The sequence below is a fragment of the Lycium ferocissimum genome, unplaced genomic scaffold (genome assembly GCF_029784015.1).
Source record: "Lycium ferocissimum isolate CSIRO_LF1 unplaced genomic scaffold, AGI_CSIRO_Lferr_CH_V1 ctg12437, whole genome shotgun sequence".
Lineage (NCBI taxonomy): Eukaryota > Viridiplantae > Streptophyta > Magnoliopsida > Solanales > Solanaceae > Lycium > Lycium ferocissimum.
Genome location: NW_026714352.1, coordinates 1 through 20,304, shown reverse-complemented (window position 1 = coordinate 20,304; position 20,304 = coordinate 1). Strand labels below are relative to the sequence as shown.

Here is a 20,304-nt window from a genome sequence, read left to right as displayed (position 1 = left end):
AAGTTTCAAGTATCTTGGGTCTATTATACGGGGAGATGGGGATATCGACGACGATGTTTCACATCGTATTGGTGCGAGGTGGATGAAATGGAGACTCGCCTCGGAGTCTTTGTGTGATAAGAAAGTGCCTCCAAAACTTAAAGGCAAGTTCTACAAAGTGGTGGTTAGACCAGACTTTATTGTACGGAGCGAGTGTTGGCCGGTCGAAAATGTCACGTTCGAGAAGATGAAAGTCGTGGAAATGCGAATGCTTGCGGTGGATGTGTGGACACACTAGGAGGGATAGAATTAGGAATGAAGATATCGAGACAAGGTGGGAGTGGCATCGGTGGAGGACAAGATGCGGGAAGCGAGGGCGAGATGGTTTGGGCATGTAAAGAGGAGAGAGACACGGATGCTCCGGTGCGGAGGTGTGAGAGGTTGGCTATGAATGGCTTGAGGAAGAGGTAAAGGGAGGCCGAAGAAGAATTGGGGAGAGGTGATTAGGCGGGATGGCACGGTTTCGGCTCGCAGGGACATGACCTTAGATAGGAGGTTGTGGAGGACTCGGATTAGGATAGAAGGCTAGGTGGCGTACCACTTTCACCATAGTAGTTGCGGTTTTGCTCACTTGTCTATTGCCTTTTGGTTTATGCATTTGATTCTTGATTATATTTGTTGGGACGTTGAACTTTGATTTTTTTTTTTTTTTTTTTTTTTAGGCTTTAACTTTTCTTTGATTATTTTATTTATCTTTAGTATTGATACTTCTTACTTTACGGATGGTTCTACCATGACTTTCTCGCTTTTGGTATTCGTGTTATCATATTGCTTTCGATATCTTGGCCTATCTGACCTTTTGTCTTGTTTTCCTCTTGTCTTCCTCTCTTCTCCTCTCTTGGTAGGGGTCTCCGGAAACAGCCGCCCTACCTTTCAAGGTGGGGGTTAGGTCTGCGTACACTCTACCCTCCCCAGACCCCACATGGTGGGACTATACTGGGCTTGTTGTTGTTGTTGTTGTTGTTGTATTCTAAGCACTTTTTTTTTAGTTTATAAGCTGATTTGCTAAACATCTAAAAAATCAAAAAATAACTTATAAGCTGGTTTGACCACTTATAAGCCAATCCAAACGGCTGCTTGTTGTTGGAGCCCGAAGGCTTTAAGTTTTGAAAGGCAATGTTGTTGCCGCTAGAATCATGACCCTTTTTTCAAAATTCAAAAATAAATTTAGATCATTTCACATAATTCGGACAAGACAATTATTTTTTTTTCCTTTTTTTTTTTTTTTCATAAAAGAGATCAAAATTTCTGCAGGTAATAAATAAAATCATAGTTGGACTAATATGGTAAGTAGGGGTGTACATGGACCGGGTTAGTTTGGATTTTTTATAACCAAATCAATTGTGTGGGGTTTTTAAATTTATACACCAAACCAAACTAATAAAATTCGGATTTTTCAACCTCGGGTTTTCTCGGATTATTCGGTTTTCTCGGATTTTTCGGATTTTTTTTCGGGAATAGTCTTGATACAAAACATAAGACTTCAACTTCACATATTTCTTTAGTCTTAGTAAGATACAATTATATAACTAAGGTGTTTCATAAGAAAATAACACAAAATGTGAGAAAAGTGATGACATTGTATTAAAATATTCAACAAAAGATAATAAATCGATTAAAATAAATATTGCTAATTAATAAGCCATAAAGAAAATGAACATAATCTAAAAATACTAAGTCGTGCTAAAATAAATATGGCTAATAAGTATTAACTATATGATAAGAAAAAAAACTTAAGTTATGTATTTTTACTTTCTAAATCAATTATGCAAAACTAAAGAATAGATATCCAACATTATTGTCATTCTAGTGGTAAATTGAATTTCTTTTGTTAGTATTAGTGTTGAGTTGATTTTGGTTTGGACTTTATCTGTGTTACTAACATTTATAGGATATAAAACTTACTCACATTCAAAATTCTAAGTTCAAGGTTGAATAATATGATGCAATAGATAAAAAACTACAAAAAAAATTAAGAAATATTTATAAATTACATTACAAATAAATATTTTTATGTATAAAATATTTTAAAATTTACATACATATAATGTCGGATTGGTTTGGTTGTGTTTGACTTTTTTTTTATCTAAAGCCAAACCAAATCACTTATGATCGGTTTTTTTTTCAACATCAAACCAAACTACTTGTCGGGTTTTTTTCTCAATTTAACTCGATTTATCGGTTTAATGCGATTTATCGGTTTACTTTGTAGTTTGTACACCCCTAATTGTAAGATAGGATACTCTCAATTATTAACAGAGGGAAATTAAATCATATCTCAAAGTTGAGGGGCATATTTGAATTACGATTATTATTAACTTGGTAAGATGGAGGTTCGTTTCTATAAATAGGTATCACTACCGCTAGACTTGTAAAACCCTAATCAGTGGCGGCTCTCTCCCTTAAAACCCTAATTTGCCGCATCCACATTTGTAACAGATGTTACAGCTCTGACACGGTGCCTCTAATGGCAGGCGTTACGTGTAGAGAGCACAACTCCTTTTTCCCTTTCATACTTGTACCACTACATTTGAAGATTTCCCTCTGTGTGGATCCAATATTTAGAAATGAATCCTCTAATACTAAATCCAACTTAGAGGTTATTTGGAGGATGTATAGCTGTTTTGTTGGTCAGTCCCACAAACAATATTCCATAGCTATTTTGGAATATTGTCTTTGGTACTGCCCAAGAAAATAGCTATGCATGCCCATCCACAAGACCTCTCACTATTTTCATACGCTTTATTTTTTCCTTTGATGCATCCAGATTGTGCTTTACTATGTGTGTGTAACATGGCTTGTGGCCTTGATAGTATTTGATGTTTGTCAGTACTGATAAGCTAGCATTGATTGTTTTATTCCTCTTCCCATTGTTATATATGTAAAGAGGTCTTTAATCGATGCTTATATGAAAGTTTGGAGAATGGTTGGCCCCTGGAATTTGTTTATGTCTTTGGGGTTTTCAATATTTCTCCTATAAATAATACGTCACTACTCTCTAGTTTATATCCAGTTCTACAATTGTGTTATTATTATTTTTGATTTGGCAAAATAATTATTTTCATTAACATGCTTACATAAATGCCCCTAATGTTTATCATCTATTAAGTGGTTTGAGTAAAAGGTACAGACTCTGGAGTATATTTGGTAAAAATTGCTACTATTTGTGAACATGTTTTTATGGATTAGATTCTTAACAGAAAAATATTGATTGATTTTGATTGATTTTGTCTATGGATATGATGATTATTTCCCCAGATGATCGAAGCTGAAATTACTGAGCGCTTTTTCTGTATTTTCTCCTTCGGGGGGGAAATCCAAGCCAGATATTCTGATCCATGTACTGTAAACTTTAAATGCTTTTTTACTTAAATTTTGTAAAAATTCTGATTGTTTGTGAACTCTTTTTTTTATGGATTAGAGTCTTAATATAAAAATATTGATTGATTTTTGATTGAATTTGTGTATGGATATGATGATTATTTCCCCAGATGATCGAAGCTGAAATTACTGAGCGCTTTTCTGTATTTTTTCCTTCGGGGGAAAATCCAAGCCAGATATTCTGATCCATATACTCTAAATGCTTTTTGCTTAAATTTTGTAAAAATTGCGATCATTTGTGAACATTTTTTTTTGGATTAGATCTTAACATAAAAATATTAATTGATTTTTGATTGAATTTGTGTATGGATATGATGATTATTTCCCCAGATGATCGAAGCTGAAATTACTGAGCGCTTTTCTGTATTTTCTCCTTCGGGGGAAAATCCAAGCCAGATATTCTGATCCATATACTCTAAATGCTTTTTGCTTAAATTTTGTAAAAATTGCGATTATTTGTGAACATTTTTTTTATGGATTAGATCTTAACATAAAAATATTAATTGATTTTTGATTGAATTTGTGTATGGATGTGATGATTATTTCCCCAGATGATCGAAGCTGAAATTACTGAGCGCTTTTCTGTATTTTCTCCTTCGGGGGAAAATCCAAGCCAGATATTCTGATCCATCTTAATTCATTGAAGTTATTCTTAAATTCTTAAAGTTACTATAGATTCAATTTTCCTTTTGGTAACAATAATTTATGATTGTGATTGAACTTTTATATGGATGTGATGACTATTTCCCCAGATGATCGAAGCTGAAATAACTGAGCGCTCTTTATGTATTTTCTTCCTTCGGGTAGAAAATCCAAGCCAGATATTCTGATCCATATCTTTTACTTTTGTTTTCTTTCTAAAGGTTGCCTGTCAGAAATAATTAATTTAGTTAATTTGATGAAACATGTAAAAGTGGCTGAATTGGAAAGCTGAAAAAAGGGCAAGGGTAATGAGGCTTAGATTCCATAGAGTTCAACCTGCATTGGGCTTTAGTTAAGCCTATATCCATGGAATTAATTTTTTTGATATTTTTCCAATTGTAGAATGACGTTGGAGAGGTATAGATTGTTGAGTATGTCTGCTTAACAATGCTACTCGTCATTATAAGTAAGCGTTGATTGTTTTATTCCTCTTCACATTACTATGTGTGTAAAGAGGTCTTAATCAGTGCTTATATGAAAATTTGGAGAATGGTTGGCCCCTGGAATTTGTTCATGTCCTTGGGGTTTTCAATATTTCTTCTACAAATTATACTCTCTAACTTTGTATCCAGTTCTGTAATTGCCCTATTATCACTTGTGTTTTATGTCCGCAAAAATCCTTTTATGTGCTTACATAAATGCCCATAGAGTTGGCACTGAACCATCTCCATAATTGTCTTTCATCCGTAAGTTTAAGTTTTTCCAGTCAATGCTAATATGAAACAGTGGCAGTGAGTATTAATTATTTGCTCCTCTGTAGTTTAGAGGTTGCTACTGCACATATTTTGTACTAATCAGGTTTTGAGATGCTTGTCCTCTATTCACTTGTTCGGCATTCATGGCCAAGTAATAGACTGTTGAGTATGTTTGACACCTCTATGTTGTAGAATGACATTGATTGTAGAAACTTCTTACCATTCTATATCAAGATGTTTTTAGCCTGTCATGTACCTTGAAGAAGAGTTTTTGTGCTAAAGGAGTTTGTGTGGGAGCAAATAAATATCTAAAATCAGAGTGGATTAGTTCTAGCATTGCTTAATTCTCTCCCTCATGTACAAATGGGTGGAAGAGGCTACTCATCGATGCTTACATTAAACTAAGTTTGTCAGGCTCCTTTGAACTCTTTTATGATACTGGAGTTTGGAAAATGCTTGTACATGTATCATTATGATAGGAACTCCACATAATTTTTTATCTCCTGTTTTCTATAGGTAACTTTGAAATTTAAATTCGTAGCAAAGTCTATCCTGCTGAAGCTGTTCTTGGGGATCTTGGGGAAATCTTATATAAGAGGAGCTAGAATATTGTGAACCGTATACTACTTTGTTAAAGACTGGGATATGTGTTGTATAATAACAGTGAAAAGAAGTTTCTTCTTCTTTGGTCTAATGACTTCCGGCTATAATGGATCTCTTTCTTTTCAACTTATAATGACCTGCCAAATTGTATCCACCAGCTTACTGCAATTGACAATTAATCACATAATATGATTATGGACCGTAATGCTGCTAAACAAAAAATGTACGTTTGCTAGTTAGTCCAGTCAAGTGAGCTACTAATAGTGCATTGCATTCTATCTATGGGTATCAAGTCTCTTTAGATATGCATGTATCTTAACCAGTCGACTCGTGTGTTTTTTGACTGTTTGCTCACTGATATCTTATGAACTGTTCATGATGTTGCTGGCTGTTGGTATTAAACTGACACTGAAAGCAGTTGAGGTCCATGTCTCAGCTTCACTAAGTATCAAGAAAATTCACCAGCTAGTGGAGATCAGTTTTTAGGCATAGCTCTGCCAGAAAGTTGCATCTGAGACTTGAAATGTATAATGATTTGTTGTATATCTTAGAATATGAGATTCCTTTTTTCAAAAAATAAATGAATTTGGATTTCCTATGAGGCACCAATTCACCCTGAGAAAGGTGTTGTGTCATTATAAAAGACTTCCGCTATGTAGCTCAGGACATTTGTTGTTTCTGTAATCAGCCTTAATAAACATTTATCTCAATGTATGGTAACTTTCGTATACTCTTCTAGCTGGCATGTGGGCATGGTGCTGGAATTAATGGTTTTTTACTTGATAGTGAGGAATGTCTGATCCGCATGTTTTCTTTAACCTGATCCGCATGATTTCAACTAATTTTGCCATGAGATGACTCTTGGCTGTATGTTCTCCCTCCGAGTCAAAAAATAAAATAAAAATTATTTGCATATCCCTTAAGAAATTATTCATTTTAACAAAAAAAAATATGTAAATGGGTTAAATTGCCTTTAAGTTGAATAGAAATAGGCATAAGGATTTAATCACGTAGCATTCAATAAGAGTAAATCTCAAAAGATAAGATTAATTGTTTTTTGATTTAATAAGTGAATATTTTTTTTAACTCAAGAAAAAAATGTTTAAGTGGATATTTTTTTTTTTTATTCGGATGGAGTACATTTAGCGTAATTTTTAAAACGGACAAGGATCAAATATGCCATTGAACTATCGGAAATGACTCAGTTATGTCACTCATCAATAGTTTGGTTCATTGATGCTGTCGAACTTTTCAAATTGATTCATTTATGTCACTCATTAATAGTCTGGCTCATTTATGCCATCGCCTGTTACCAAAATGACTCATCCGTGTCAATTTTTTTCATTAACGACGATTTTATAATATCAGATATGACACGTGGCCTTCAATTAGAAGCCTACTCATTTAATTAAACTAGCTTAATTTTAAATCTCCAATTAATAAAAAATTCGATCCATACACTCTATTCACCCACAATCATAATCTAGTTCGAGATCATATGTCATATCTGGTATTATAAAATCAGCGTTAATGAAAAATGACATGAATGTGTCTTTTTGGTAACGGGCAATTGCATAAATGAGTGAAGCTATTGATGAGTGGCATAAATGAACAATTTCTTATAATTTGATGATATAAATGAGCTAAACTATTAACGAGTGGCATAAATGAATCATTTTTTATAGTTCAATAAACGATATTTAAACCTTTTTCGTTATTTGAAAAAGGAGCCAGATCAATTAGCAACTATTAACTTGTCAACCCATGAAGAAAAAGCTATCCATTTTTCATTTCTCTTGACGAGTCAGCGAGAAAGGAATAGTTGTTTTTTACTTTGCTTTCGTACATCTCTTGTTTCGACTTGAATACATTAAGGAGCCGTTTGGATATGATTTAAAATTATATTTGGACATTCGATTTAAATTTCTTAAATTATATTTATTTTTTATAGACATAAAAACTCCACAAGTTGTGAAAACTATCAAAACATTCTCAATTCTTATACAATCTTACCAAATGAGAAAGTCATAGTTCATAACAAAATTAATACGCTGCTAAAAGGCATTTCTAACAAATACAACATCAATTGATCAAATTTTAGTTTAATAAAAAATAAAATTTAACATGAATAGTAATATAACCACTCTTTAATATAATCTTCTCAAATCTCTTCTCTGGTAAATAATTGGTGGGAGTAATTGTTAAAAATATCTACCAATTTATGATTTTTTTTTTTTATAAAATATAAACTTATGGATCATGTTTTACATTTAAAATTTTAAAATCATGGATTGAAATCCCAAATCATACAGGCATGATTTGGGATTTTATCTCCTGACATGAAATCATGAGATGAAATCGCATGTCCAAACGTTAATTTCATGTCATGAAATCGTATGTCCAAACGTTATTTTCATGTCATGAAACCGTATGTCCAAACGTCTACTAAAGTATATTGAGAAAAAATGGAGAAGTCAGTAATATGAGGTTGCGAAACATATTTTTGTGCGGAATGCCCTTCAAAGGGCATTGGTCTTTAATTTTTATCCTTCGCCTAAAATCTATGAGTTCTGGGTTTGAACTCCCGCTTAATCAAATATTTTAAAAAAATTCTCAAGACATAAGTTTGTAGCAAAGTTAGGCCTATTCAGGCAGAAGTTTGTCTTGAATAGGCTTAACTTTTACTCAAAATTAGGCCTATTCGGGTAAAAGTTTGGCATTGAGACAGAGGTTTGTAAAATTCCAACTAAATTTAAAAAAAAAAAAAAATTGTCTGAAGGCAAACCTCTGCCTTAATGGCTGAAGGTAAAGTTTTGATAGAGTTTGAAATTCTGCCTGAATGCAAAACTCTGGCTTGCGAATTTAAATTCTACCTTATGATTTTTTTTTTTAATTTTTGACTGAGTAAGAGTTCGAAACCGAAATCAAGGGAACCAAAATTAAAGACCATCAATTTGAGGGCCAAAAATTAAAGGGAAAATACATAAAAAACCCCTCAACGTATACTCGGATTAATTATGACGCACCTAACCTTTGTGGGCCACTTATTACCCCCGGCCTTATTTTTTTGTACCATTTTTTGACTGACATGGCAAAAAAAATTGAAACCCAGTTGCACAGTGGAGAGTGTTGCACACTCTCCGCCACATTGGTGTCATGCTGCTGTCACGTCACTGTCACTTTTTTTTTTCCATTTGATTTTTCTTTTATTAATTATACTAATTAACCATTAAACCATTAATTTTGTCTTCTTTATCACTAAACCCTTCTTCTTCTTCTTCTTCTTCTTCTTCTTCTTCTTCTTCTTTTTCTTCTTTATTTCAAGAAATGCATCAACCCATTTTCTTCCTCCATTAGCACACACACATTCAACCCATTTTCTTTCTCCATTAACACACATACATTCAACTCATTTTCTTCCTTCATTAACACACACACACATTCAACCCATTTTCTTTCTCCATTAATACACATATTCAATTTAATCATAAATCATAAAGAGCTTATTTTTAAGAAACATTCAACCCATTTGCTTCCTCCATTAAAACCCATTTTTTCAACCTATTTTCTTCCTCCATTAACGCACACACATTCAACCCATTTTTTTCCTCTATTAACACACATATTCATTTGAAGGCAAATCAAACACCAAAATATCTCCTCCACCGAAATGGCATTATATTTTAATGGGTCAGACCCATTTTCATATTGGTGTCATTGCACAAGTATTCTTTGCCCTAACGGTGTGGCGGCGGCGGCGACGATGGTTGAGGAGAAAGAAGAAGAAAGAGAAAAAGGAGAAAGAAGAAGAAAGAGAAAAATAAATTGAATTTAATAATTGAAATGTGAAAGAAAGGGAGGGTGAGATGATAAAATATAAATAAATTTTTAAAAATTAATTTTTATTAAAATATAAAAAATATTTTTAATGCTTTCACTCGCCATAATTTTTTTTTTTTTTGCCACGTCAGTCGAAAATGGTACAAAAATATAGAAAAAATAAGTCCGAGGGATAATAGGTCGCCTGTAAAAATTGAATGCGTCATAATTAATTCGAGTATACGTTAGGTTTTTTTTTTTTTTTTTTTTTTATGTATTTTCCCAAAATTAAAGACACATTGCCTTTGACCGGTAATCGTGTAAATGACCCACAAAATGCAAGATGCCCTAATAAACTATTACTAGGCCTGGTGAATTAACCCATCAACTTTTTGAGAAGCCCAAGAGTATCGTCGAACAGGAAAACATTGGCATAGGGGCGATGTTGTCAATTCATCATATCATTTTACACCTGTTTGCTCACTAACGCACCTACTCCGTACTTGGGAGTGCCACTTCATCACATGAACAGAACTGTGTGACGTCGGACTTCACGCGCTCTTTGGCTTCCCATTTTCTTTCATAACAAATTTTCAGTTCCGAAACTTTTCGAAAAGCAATTTCCCAAATTGCAACGAAAATACCCCTCAGGTTTATTTCTTCATTCCAATTAACCATGTCTCTCTGCCTAATCACAAAAAATAATAATTAGTAAATGTTAATTATTCGATTTTGATACAATCATTTGGCTCTTCAATTTCACGCTTATCTCTCTCTCTCTCTCCCTCTTTTTTGTTTTGTTTTGTTCAAAATTTTGAATTTCAGCTTGGAAGAATGATGTGACTGATATTGTGGAATTCTATCAGGGGTCTATAAATCCTATGGTGAGTTCAATTGCAATTCCAGTTCATTGATATATTTGTTAATTAATGATTGAGGTATATTAATTATTCTTTGGATGTTGTTGTAATTGGAGAATTTTGTTCTGCATGCACGCTAGGTTTTGATTCTTAGGACCCGTTTGGCCATAAAAAATATTCACTTTTTTTCCGGAATAATTTTTCACTTTATTTGAAAATCAGTGTTTGGCCATAAAAATCTCAAATTTAACTTGAAGTTGTATTTCAAATTTGGAAAACAGCTTATAACCTCTTTTCCAACTCACTTTTCAAGTTTTATTCAAGTACATTTAAACATGAATATTATTCCAAATATTCTTGCAAAAAGTATAACCAAACATAAATCCGTCTTCAACTGCAACTCCACAAAATTCCAAATAAACAACAACAACAACATGCACAGTGTAAATTCCAAATAAAGTGAAAAATATATGGAATCTATGGCCAAATGCCTACTTAGAATCTACTATCTCAAATAGTCAAATTTGCGTGTTTCAGTTGCATATTATGCATTTGCAATGGAGGCAAGTGAAGCCAAATTTGAGGATAGATTTGTTCCGGTAACAAATACGAAGGAGATTGCTGATCCTGTTGTTTACCAGCTTGTCCGGGTATGACCTGTACTCCTAATTCATAAGTTAATGAATGTATGCTTTTCAAAGTTTGTAGGCATAATTACTAGGGCATATGCTCGTTTTGATTTTCTCTACTTTATGGAAAGATTTGAGTTGGCGAATGCTTGCACCCAAGGGTGTGGCCCAGTGAACACCATGAGGTCTCAACTTAATCCTAGTAGAGACAAAACACTAGGTGGTATCTGTTGCTGGTAGGAGGTGGCAAGTATCCCGTGGAATTAGTCGAGGTGCGCGCAAGCGGGCCCGGACACCACGGTTATCCCAAAAAAAAATTGGTGAATGCTTGGAGGCTATTTTGCTTTCTCAATATGGAACAAATATATATACTTACCTGCAGTTTTGAGGGTGCTTCTTGGTCAATACCTGATCTTTTTTCTTTATGCCAGCTTGAATCTCCTTTGCGACAAATAATCAAAGAAAGTTCATGATTTGTACTAGGTGCTGGTAAAGCTGCTAAAGGCTTAATCCGCACGCAAAGAGAGGTGAATGAGAGTTTTATCAGACTTCTCAAATGGAAAAGGCATGGTGGTGGTGAGATAGTAACTTAAGAAAATTTTAGGCGATTACCCAGAGCGTTGCTGTTAAACGCTTTCTTGTTTTTAGATCATGTTCATCGAATACCTCTAGGTAAAGACTACTTGGAAAGAAGCATCCCTTGAGCTCAACTCTATATAGTAATTAGCATCACGATCGCCCTTTTGACTGTCTCCCCCATGTTGAGGTGACGAAGAACTATTTTCTTTATAAGGGTCATCATATTATTTATTCATTCTTGCCGGAAATAGAATACAAGTTTTGGATTCTGCAGAAGGTAGTTATAGAAAGGTGTTTGCTTTCTACAATGCCTTATGTGCTACCTTTTGTTCTGTGGTCGACTTTTCTTTTCTTCTCTTTTTTTTTTTTTTTTTTTTTTGTTGTTGTTAAAGGAAACTATGTGGTTGACATTTCTTTTCCTCATAAATGATTTTTTTTGAATTGGTCCTATTTTACAATTCCCAGTGACTTTTAAGTGTAATGCACACTTGGGTCATAATAGTTGGAATTCTGTTTTTCGTCCAAATTTCCTTCAAGAACTTAATTCCCAAGTTGTAAAGGTAAATCACACATTCAACTTGTAACAGGAGAACCAAGCTTGTTAGGTTATAGTGAGTAATTGATGGTCTCTACCAACTGTGTAGGTGGATGGCGATGGGAGATTAGTCCCGGCAACTCAGGATGAAATTATGGCGGTTGAGGACTTGCTTGTTGATGATAAGTGTGAACCCAAGCTTGTCCCAGATACCAGACAGACTTCAGAATCCTGCAGAACTGAAGGATATCTTCTGGAGAGAAATCCTTTTCAAGTTCCCGAAGGTTTAGAACTAGATTTTGTAATTCATTTGTCTTCAAATTATTTGAGATAAAGGGTGGTTCTTTTCGACCTTTTCCTAATGAGAATTATTTTCAGGTAAATTAGAGTCTGAAATTCCTGAAGTTGGTGCAGAAAAGTCAAATGTGTTAGTTGACCCAGTGCCCGACTTGGGACAAATGGAAGCTCCTGAAAAGGTATGTAAGTAGCACTCTTCAGCTTTACTTCCTACATCTCCTTGATCTAGGGCCTTGTTCTTACTTTCTCTGTTTCATCATATGTGTGGTGGCATTTGACTTGGCACGGAGTAGAAAGAAATGATGGCTTTTTGATCTTGTAGTCTTAAACATGCCATAACATTTATGTGGTTATAAAAGTATGTCATTAACGGTAAAATGAGAAGTTAAAAGTTAAATTGTTTCCTAGTATAGAAATCTGACATTCTTTTGGGAACAAATTGAAATGGAAAGACTGCTATATAAAACGGAACAGAATGAGTAATCTTTTAGGATGAGATTGTTGTATTATCTTACATAGCTAGATAAAGGAAGGTTGCAGTATGCTGACTATCATATTAAAGATAGTTAAAGCAGTTTAGAAAAAAGGAGGATCGCTGTAAAGGAACAATATGTTTCTACTCACCTAGATGTTTTACATCTGCTGAAATGAGCCCGAATAGAGCGATATTGATTCAGAGGATTCATATCGTTGGCATAAACTAGTTTGGCTCAAGTTACTTTTCTTGTTACTGTGTCTAAATTTTCCGTGTGGTGAACTGTATTTTTTGTTTGTGAATCATTCACCTGTTTGAGTTAATTGTTGTATCTTGTTTGGCGTTTCTCTTTCGTGCGATATTAGAGTCTGAAGAAGTATATTATGGTCTTTATATACTTCGGTTTGCTTCTAGTAATGTTAGTAGTGATTGTATTGCTACTCATTAGTCATCTTCGACTGATTTAGACTGGAATAATCTTCCAGGTGGCTGTTCATGGATTGGCTCGTTGCTCAGAACTCAGCAATATTGACCTATCTGTGAGGACCGAGGTATCCTCCAATTCCCAAGATGCACCAAGTGAGGATACACCATCAACTTCTGCTGCTGGTTCTAGTTGGAAGCCAGACTTTTCAAAGTTGGAGGGGAAGATATGTTTAGACAACCTAACAGTTAAAGAACTTCAGGAAACTTTTAAAGCAACTTTTGGAAGGGAAACTTCTGTCAAGGACAAACAGTGGCTTAAGAGGAGGATTACCATGGGGCTGACTAATTCATGTGATTTTTCATGCACTACTTTCATAATAAGAGATAATGTAGTGGTGACGAAAGGTGAAGAACAAATATGTCATCATGTAAAGAGCAGAATTTCTGCACATTCTGAAGATGGAGTGGCAAATTCAGACTCTAGAGAGTCGTTAGGTGACCATGATAACAGAATAAATGATGATGCTGATTTTTCTGGGGCAGATGTTTCCAGTTCCGCCTTTGAAAGTTGTAATGTTACTAAAGATCTGTACACAGAGCAGAGAACAGCCAAAAGAGCTCGCAAACCAACAAAAAGATATATTGAAGAACTTTCAGAAATAGAATCTAGAGAATCCAGTGAAAAGTTAGCATCACCGGATAAAATCTCCAGATACCGATTTCCATGTCCAGAAACTCATATGAGGCCCACCAAAAATGTTAGGTCGAATGTGAGACCTCTGGTCACCAGGCAAGATTCTTTAGGAGGTTCTGGGGTTCAAATTCCATTTGTTTCTCGGATTCGAAGGAGCCGTCCGCGTGTGAACTTCATGCCTCTTTTGGTAAATATAAATATGTTAAATATTGACATGTAAATGCTTACATGGCTTATTCCTAGCATGTATTTGTATATAAGGACTTATAATTGTTTCTATGCGTATAAAACATACAAACCCCCGCAAATACCATGTAGACATGACTTTGTACTCTCTATCCATGTGAATGAAACTTTTGGGTTACCTGGATCGCATGCAATTTTGCTATACTCTTCTTCCTTGCGTCGATTATTTTAGTTTCAGTTTGAAGTGCATTTGTCATACTAACTCTATATCAGAGTGTGTGTGTGTTTTGTCAATGAATTTGTAATGCCTATATCAAGCTGAATCATTTATCTTTCGAATTAAATTACATGGTTTTTAGACTGAATTTCAGCTCCAATGTCATGTACTACTATGGCTGATGGAAAGATTAGTTTTTGTACCTCTGGTTATTGATGTACTTCAAGTTAAATATTGCAGGAATTTCAGCCCAGTGGTATGGACATGGCAACCGGACAAGTAAGGAGTGGTTTGGACGTATCTGGGCCACAAGAAGATGATAAGAGAAATAATGACCTGATCAAGACCAGTTCATCTCCTGGGTGGACTCAACAGCCTGTAAATAGAACTTCCCATTTCTGCTGTTTGCCTCTGAATTCTGTGTGTGCTTGATGTTTCCAAATCACTTGCAATATTACTTTAGTTAAATGTTGCTCTCTTTAACCCAAAATGATTGTCCCTTTTTGCTTTCCGGGTGGCGGAAAAATTGATCTATGACTCAAGACTTTTAATGTTTTTGTGTCATTTTTAAATTGAAAGAATCACAACTTAGTATCTGTCTTTAAAATACTTTTTTAGATATCTAAATTTTATTCCCAAAATACAAAATTTAACCATTTTTGACTTTATTTTGAAAACTGGTCAACTTTATCTTCAAAAAAGAAAACAAGTCTATCTCTTTGGGAGATGGACTAATTTAAAGGTTCTCTGTAAGTCCGTATTCCCTTTATAATTTTGAACGATTGTGTTTTTATTTTTATTCTCTATCATTAAATCCCAGTTTTGGCTGTTTCATGAGTTTATACTTTATATCATTAGTTGTACTTGTACTACCTTTCACAAGGTAGGGGTAAGGTCTGCGTACACACCACCCTCCCCAGACCCCACTTGTGGGGTTACATTGGGTATTTGTTGTTGTTGTATTTCTTCCTTTTGTTTGTAACTAAAAAATATAACTAATCCTGTTGAGAATGCCTCATGATGTTGTTGCACAGGAATGTCTTCTTTATTGTATTAACTTTTGGATCACAACCACTACCCCAACCATGAGGTCTTAGGTTCAAGTCCGTCCCAGCGGAAGCTAAAAAACACTAGGTGATTACTTCCCTTGGTGGCCAAAATTACCTGGTACTGTGCTGTTAGGAGGTATCAAACTGTGAATAATTGAGGAAATGAGAGTTTGTAATCATGGTCCTAGCTCTTTCTTCCTCTCTCTTTTTTTTTTGACAACCGTCACAAAAAAAAAAAAAAAAAAAAAAACAACTCCTTATAATGAAGAAAGAGAGTCCAGCCAATTTGATTTTTTTCCATCTCACAGTATTATGTTTTTAACTCCCTTCTTTAATAGAATTTTAATAACAATGTAATTCTTTTCCTGCTTGAATTTGCAATAGACATCAATTTGTTGGATTTTCTGGCTTTGAAGTTACTTGGTGCAGCGATTTCTGCATTTCAAGGACATAAAAAATTCAAACCGGGCATGAACCAGGTTCAGTTTTTTTTTTAGCCACTTTGAGATTGGAGTCTCTTTTGTTAAATAGAATTAGTGATTGATCTAACGGAATTCTCTTTCCTTGCAATGGAAACTATTGGAACCGGAGAGGTCTGACCAAAACATATTTGTATTACTGGATAGCTATAGAATCACTTGCTACCCACTTTAGTTTGGGTCATATTGGTTCTCTTTTTCTTATGCTTTTGAAAGATTTGTATTGATGCAAACATGGCTCAACCATTGGACAGTCAGAACCATTTCCTTCTTTATTCATTTTTCAATATCCATGGGACCCAACCTCCGGCTCAAATGTACTTCTTTTGTTGTCAATTTAGTCTCATCCTCGCGTTGCGTCAAAATTTTATTTGATATATTTTTGTTGGTGGCTCTCAATTTTCTTTTTCTCCCTCTCCAATTCTCAAATTGTGGAACTCCTTTTGTCTTCTTAGCTTATTGCTGCTTGTGGAAAGACGAGCATTACACTGGGATGAAAATTGTTGAGCTAGAGAATGACATAGAGCTGAATGACTGCTCTGAGGACAATTCAGATGATAATGTGGCAACTATACCCACCCAAAAAGGAGGAATGAGGAGAAAACATCATCGACCTTGGACTATCAATGAAGTTGTTAAGCTAGTGGAAGGTGTAGCCAGGTATGGTGCTGGTAGATGGTCTGAGATAAAACAGCTTGCTTTTGCATCTTGCCCTTATCGAACTTCGGTGGACCTAAAGGTTGGTATTGGCTTGTACAGTTGAATCTAGTAATTGATTTCATTGGAAATAAATTAGTTCAGGCTGTTTCCGTACATGTGAGGTAATTCTGCAAATTACCGATGTATTTGCAGGATAAGTGGAGAAATCTGCTGAAAGCTAGTTTTGTGCAGTTGCCCGCAGAAAAAGGGGTTAGCATTATTAGAATTATTATTATGCATGCTGTTTCATTGTTCTTGATGATTTTATCAAGACTAATTTCAACTCTAAGATGGCTTCAGACATTCACTCTGTTTCAGTAGAAAGTGGTGATATACCTAGTTGATATAGTAGTACCCAACTTATCAAAAGGAATTAGTAATAGATTTTTACTCTATTAGGCTGCTGCAGTTTCAAACCACATGTTTTTGTCTCATACTTGCTTAATTTTCCTTTTACTAATTTTGAGAAGGCACAGAAAGGGAGGGAGAGGTGGGAGCTGGTGCGCTTTGTTTCTGTATTTGTTAACAGGCGGAGCATCACCCCACACCCCCCCCCCCCCCCCCCCACACACCCACTCAGTTTGTGGAAGCTCTAGGATTTATCATAGTATTTTTCTTAATGTCATATTTGTGATGGTGCAGATTCTGAATTCCCGGAAACAGGCTTCAGTTCCGATCCCTGCTCCAATTCTCTCGCGTGTGAGAGAGCTTGCTGATATGCAAGGTCAGATCCCACCAATTCTCAGTACGGGCAAGTCAAGTGGACATAGTAGTAGTGGTAGAAATGTACATGAAGCTAGGTCTGGATTCCTGTAATTTCAATATCATAAGAGGTCTGTTTTTTGGAATAAGCCTGATGCTGATGGGCAAACAGTTCACTAACCTTTATATTTCATATGAGAATGCTACTTTTTGTGCGATTTAACCTTCTGTACACACCTCGGTAGCGCTTTTAATTTAAGGTCTTGAAGTTAAGAGCAATTTTATTTGCCTTCCCACATACTGGTAAACAGCCAGTAATACTGCTGTTCCTGCTTAAATGGTTTTAATTGGTCATATCCCAGCCAGCATTTTTTTTTAATTCGACTTGGTAAACTATTCATATCCCAGCTAGCATGTCCCTCCCCATATCCCATGCCCATAAGTTGTTGATGGTGCAACCCCCATTTTAAAGCAGCGATTTGATCTACCATGTGCATGAGTTGAGCTTAAATGAAGTAGTGAAGATTCATATAGCTGACCGCTGACTTGTTTGGGTCTGACACGTGGTAGTTGTTGATTTGATCTACCCTGTCAAAAGGATATGCTTTTCCTATTTGTTTTAATAAGCAAATGGTAGAGCGCTCGCTTTGCATGCTAGAGGCACGGGTTCGATCCCCCGCATCTCCACTTTTGATGAAATCGTTTTCCTTCTGCGTATGTTTTAATCAGGGTACTTCAATGGGAGGAGTGCATGTTGCAATAATCTCTTCTAATTTAGATACTTAAATATCATTAATTTAGATTGGAATTAATTTTTAAATCTCAGTTTGATTAGCAGAACATTAACTGCCAATATTTCATTGGAGTTGAAATAAATGAAGGTTTTAAGTTAAAGTTAAAATGGGAACATTTAAGAATGGTAGTGTGCTTGCTTAGAAATTTTACTTTAAAAATAGTTAAAATTTTGTGAGTTTCATGCATTAAACTTATGATATTCCCATTCCGTCTTACTTTCACTTATTCTAAATTTTTTTACTCTTTAAAGTTCAAGCTTTTTGTGTTTGACAATTAACATAATATCATAATCAAATAACGGGATCTCATATTGCATTGTGTTGATTAACTCGTTCATAATTAAAGGGTAAATACATAGGGACTCCCTCCTCTTATTTAGGAATTAAGTCTAGTTATAATTGATTCTCTAATAATTAATATGAAAAGAATAGTTATGCAAAAACTCAGTTACTACTAATAACCAAACAGCCCCTTCCCTCATTATGGCTCTATTTTTTGTTAATAAAGAAATAAGAAAAGAAAACCCAAATACGTGTAGAGCTAATTAGTAAACCAAAAAGAAAAAGTATCGATTGAATTGAATAATGGCTGAAATAGCATCTTCTTCCTCCCCCAAATCTATAATAGAATTACCCGTAACAGCATCAACAACTAATCCCGTAATCACCACCATGACTTCTCCTCCTCCTAATAACAACAACAACAATACAATTGACATTCCTCAAATCCAATCTCAGTCTCAACAACAACAACAACAAATGCAACAACAATTGACGCAATCTCAACAACAGCAGCAACAGAATAATTCTAGTACTAGTAACAACAACTTAATGTCGATGCAGAGATCACCTTCAATGTCCAGGTTGACTCAATTGCAAATGCAACAACAACAATTAGGTTTGATGAGACAACAATCAGGGGGAGGGCTTTATGGTCAAATGAATTTTGGAGCAGCAGGAGGTACTTCACTCCAGCAACAACAACAACAATTGCAACAACAGCAGAATCAACAATTAAGTGGACAGAATCAACAACAACAGCAGCAAATAGGTGGTGGCCAGATGAGTAGTGGAAATTTAAATAGGGCTGCTTTATTGGGACAGACTGGTCATTTGCCTATGTTATCTGGACAAGCTGCTGCTGTTGCTCAGTACAATTTGCAATCTCAATTTCACAATTCGGTATTATTTTATTGTTCTTACTCCTATTATTTATACATATTTTAATTCCTTGATGCCCCAGACCCCGCTTGTGGGAATATACTATACTGGTTATGTTGTTGTTTTTTATTTGGTGTGATGATGACATGAGTTAAGCTTAAATGGAGAAACATGGTCAATGAAGACGACCCCAATTTGTTTGGGGCGTACACGTGGTAGTTGGAATCACTTCAAGACTTATAGGATTCACACAAATAGAATCAAATTTTAGTATTGTATTTTACTAATTCTATTCCCGAGCTATTAAATGCATGAACTTTGTTTGACAATGTACTGTTTGAGAATTTAGCGGTGTTTAAAAAAAAACGCAACTGCGATTTGTCATTAAATGGTCGTGCTTTACGCGTTGCTGAAAGGAGTTTTATTTTGGTTGCAGCCACGGCAGAAGGCAGGTCTAATGCAGGGGAATCAGTTTCATACAGGGAATTCCCATGGCCAGTCCTTACAGGGCATACGAGCAATGGGAATGATGGGATCTCTCAACATGAGCACTCAGTTAAGGGCAAACGGGGCCCTGGCATATGCACAGCAACAAAGGATGAATCAAGATCAGTTGAGGCAGCAGTTGTCCCAGCAAAATCCTCTCACGTCTACTCAGGTGCCAATCTTGAAACATGCTAGTAATATATGCTTGTTGTTAAAAACTAACCGTCTCATTTATTCTGCTGAATTTTCCACTTGACACCGTGGTAAAAGGGAGATGACTCTTTCAGGAAATCTAGATGCAATTTTTCTCACATCTGAGCTCAAGTTGTATAAACAAAAGAAAGCTGTTGATGCATCTGAGGGTGCCCAATAAAATCTTACCTTATTCAAGATTAAAAAATTAATCTCTGCAGAGAACTATAAATTATTGTACTCTTTTTTTTTCCTGGATAAAATGATCTTAGCCGATGGATATTGTTAGGGGTGTCAAATGGGCGGGTTGGGCTGAAATTGGGCAAGTCAAAATGGGCTGAGCTAATTAATGAGCTGGGCTAAGATCGGCCCAAAAATTATTTGGGCTAAAAATGGGTTGGGTCATGACCCGCCCAACTTGACCTAGTTTTTTTGAAGGGTCTATTTTCTAGGAAACTTTTTCCGGGGAAAATATTTTTCATGGAAAATATCTTGGCGGAAAATATTTTTTGTGATTTTTTTTGCGGAAAACATTTTTCGTGTAATATTTTCGAAAAAACATTTTTCATGGAAAAAATTTCCACAAATATCAAATACACCCCGAA

The 20,304-nt window shown here is 35.2% G+C and overlaps 2 protein-coding genes, 1 long non-coding RNA gene and 5 other non-coding genes across 8 annotated transcripts; all 8 read left to right on the top strand.

Annotated features, from left to right (window-relative positions):
• Nucleotides 1-2,371: 2,371 nt before the first annotated feature.
• Nucleotides 2,372-6,158, top strand: LOC132041933 (uncharacterized). Its single transcript, XR_009411285.1, has 2 exons — nucleotides 2,372-5,810; nucleotides 5,844-6,158. It is a non-coding gene; the product is annotated as an uncharacterized LOC132041933 (long non-coding RNA).
• Nucleotides 3,273-3,379, top strand: LOC132041941 (small nucleolar RNA Z103). Its single transcript, XR_009411289.1, has one exon. It is a non-coding gene; the product is annotated as a small nucleolar RNA Z103 (small nucleolar RNA).
• On the top strand, nucleotides 3,506-3,610 carry LOC132041940 (small nucleolar RNA Z103). Its single transcript, XR_009411288.1, has one exon. It is a non-coding gene; the product is annotated as a small nucleolar RNA Z103 (small nucleolar RNA).
• On the top strand, nucleotides 3,726-3,830 carry LOC132041939 (small nucleolar RNA Z103). Its single transcript, XR_009411287.1, has one exon. It is a non-coding gene; the product is annotated as a small nucleolar RNA Z103 (small nucleolar RNA).
• On the top strand, nucleotides 3,947-4,051 carry LOC132041938 (small nucleolar RNA Z103). Its single transcript, XR_009411286.1, has one exon. It is a non-coding gene; the product is annotated as a small nucleolar RNA Z103 (small nucleolar RNA).
• Nucleotides 4,148-4,255, top strand: LOC132041942 (small nucleolar RNA Z103). Its single transcript, XR_009411290.1, has one exon. It is a non-coding gene; the product is annotated as a small nucleolar RNA Z103 (small nucleolar RNA).
• A 3,642-nt stretch (nucleotides 6,159-9,800) lies between the features above and the next one.
• Nucleotides 9,801-17,289, top strand: LOC132041936 (uncharacterized). The gene is made up of 9 exons (XM_059432610.1): nucleotides 9,801-10,123; nucleotides 10,637-10,749; nucleotides 11,952-12,126; nucleotides 12,221-12,318; nucleotides 13,100-13,921; nucleotides 14,378-14,561; nucleotides 16,121-16,404; nucleotides 16,518-16,574; nucleotides 17,007-17,289. The coding sequence occupies exons 2-9, from the start codon at nucleotides 10,657-10,659 to the stop codon at nucleotides 17,178-17,180; spliced, it is 1,887 nt and encodes a 628-aa protein (XP_059288593.1). The 5' UTR covers nucleotides 9,801-10,123; nucleotides 10,637-10,656; the 3' UTR covers nucleotides 17,181-17,289.
• Nucleotides 17,290-18,445: 1,156 nt separating this feature from the next.
• LOC132041935 (transcription initiation factor TFIID subunit 12b-like) lies at nucleotides 18,446-19,778 on the top strand. Its single transcript, XM_059432609.1, has 2 exons — nucleotides 18,446-19,042; nucleotides 19,458-19,778. The coding sequence occupies exons 1-2, from the start codon at nucleotides 18,446-18,448 to the stop codon at nucleotides 19,761-19,763; spliced, it is 903 nt and encodes a 300-aa protein (XP_059288592.1). The 3' UTR covers nucleotides 19,764-19,778.
• Nucleotides 19,779-20,304: the final 526 nt, after the last annotated feature.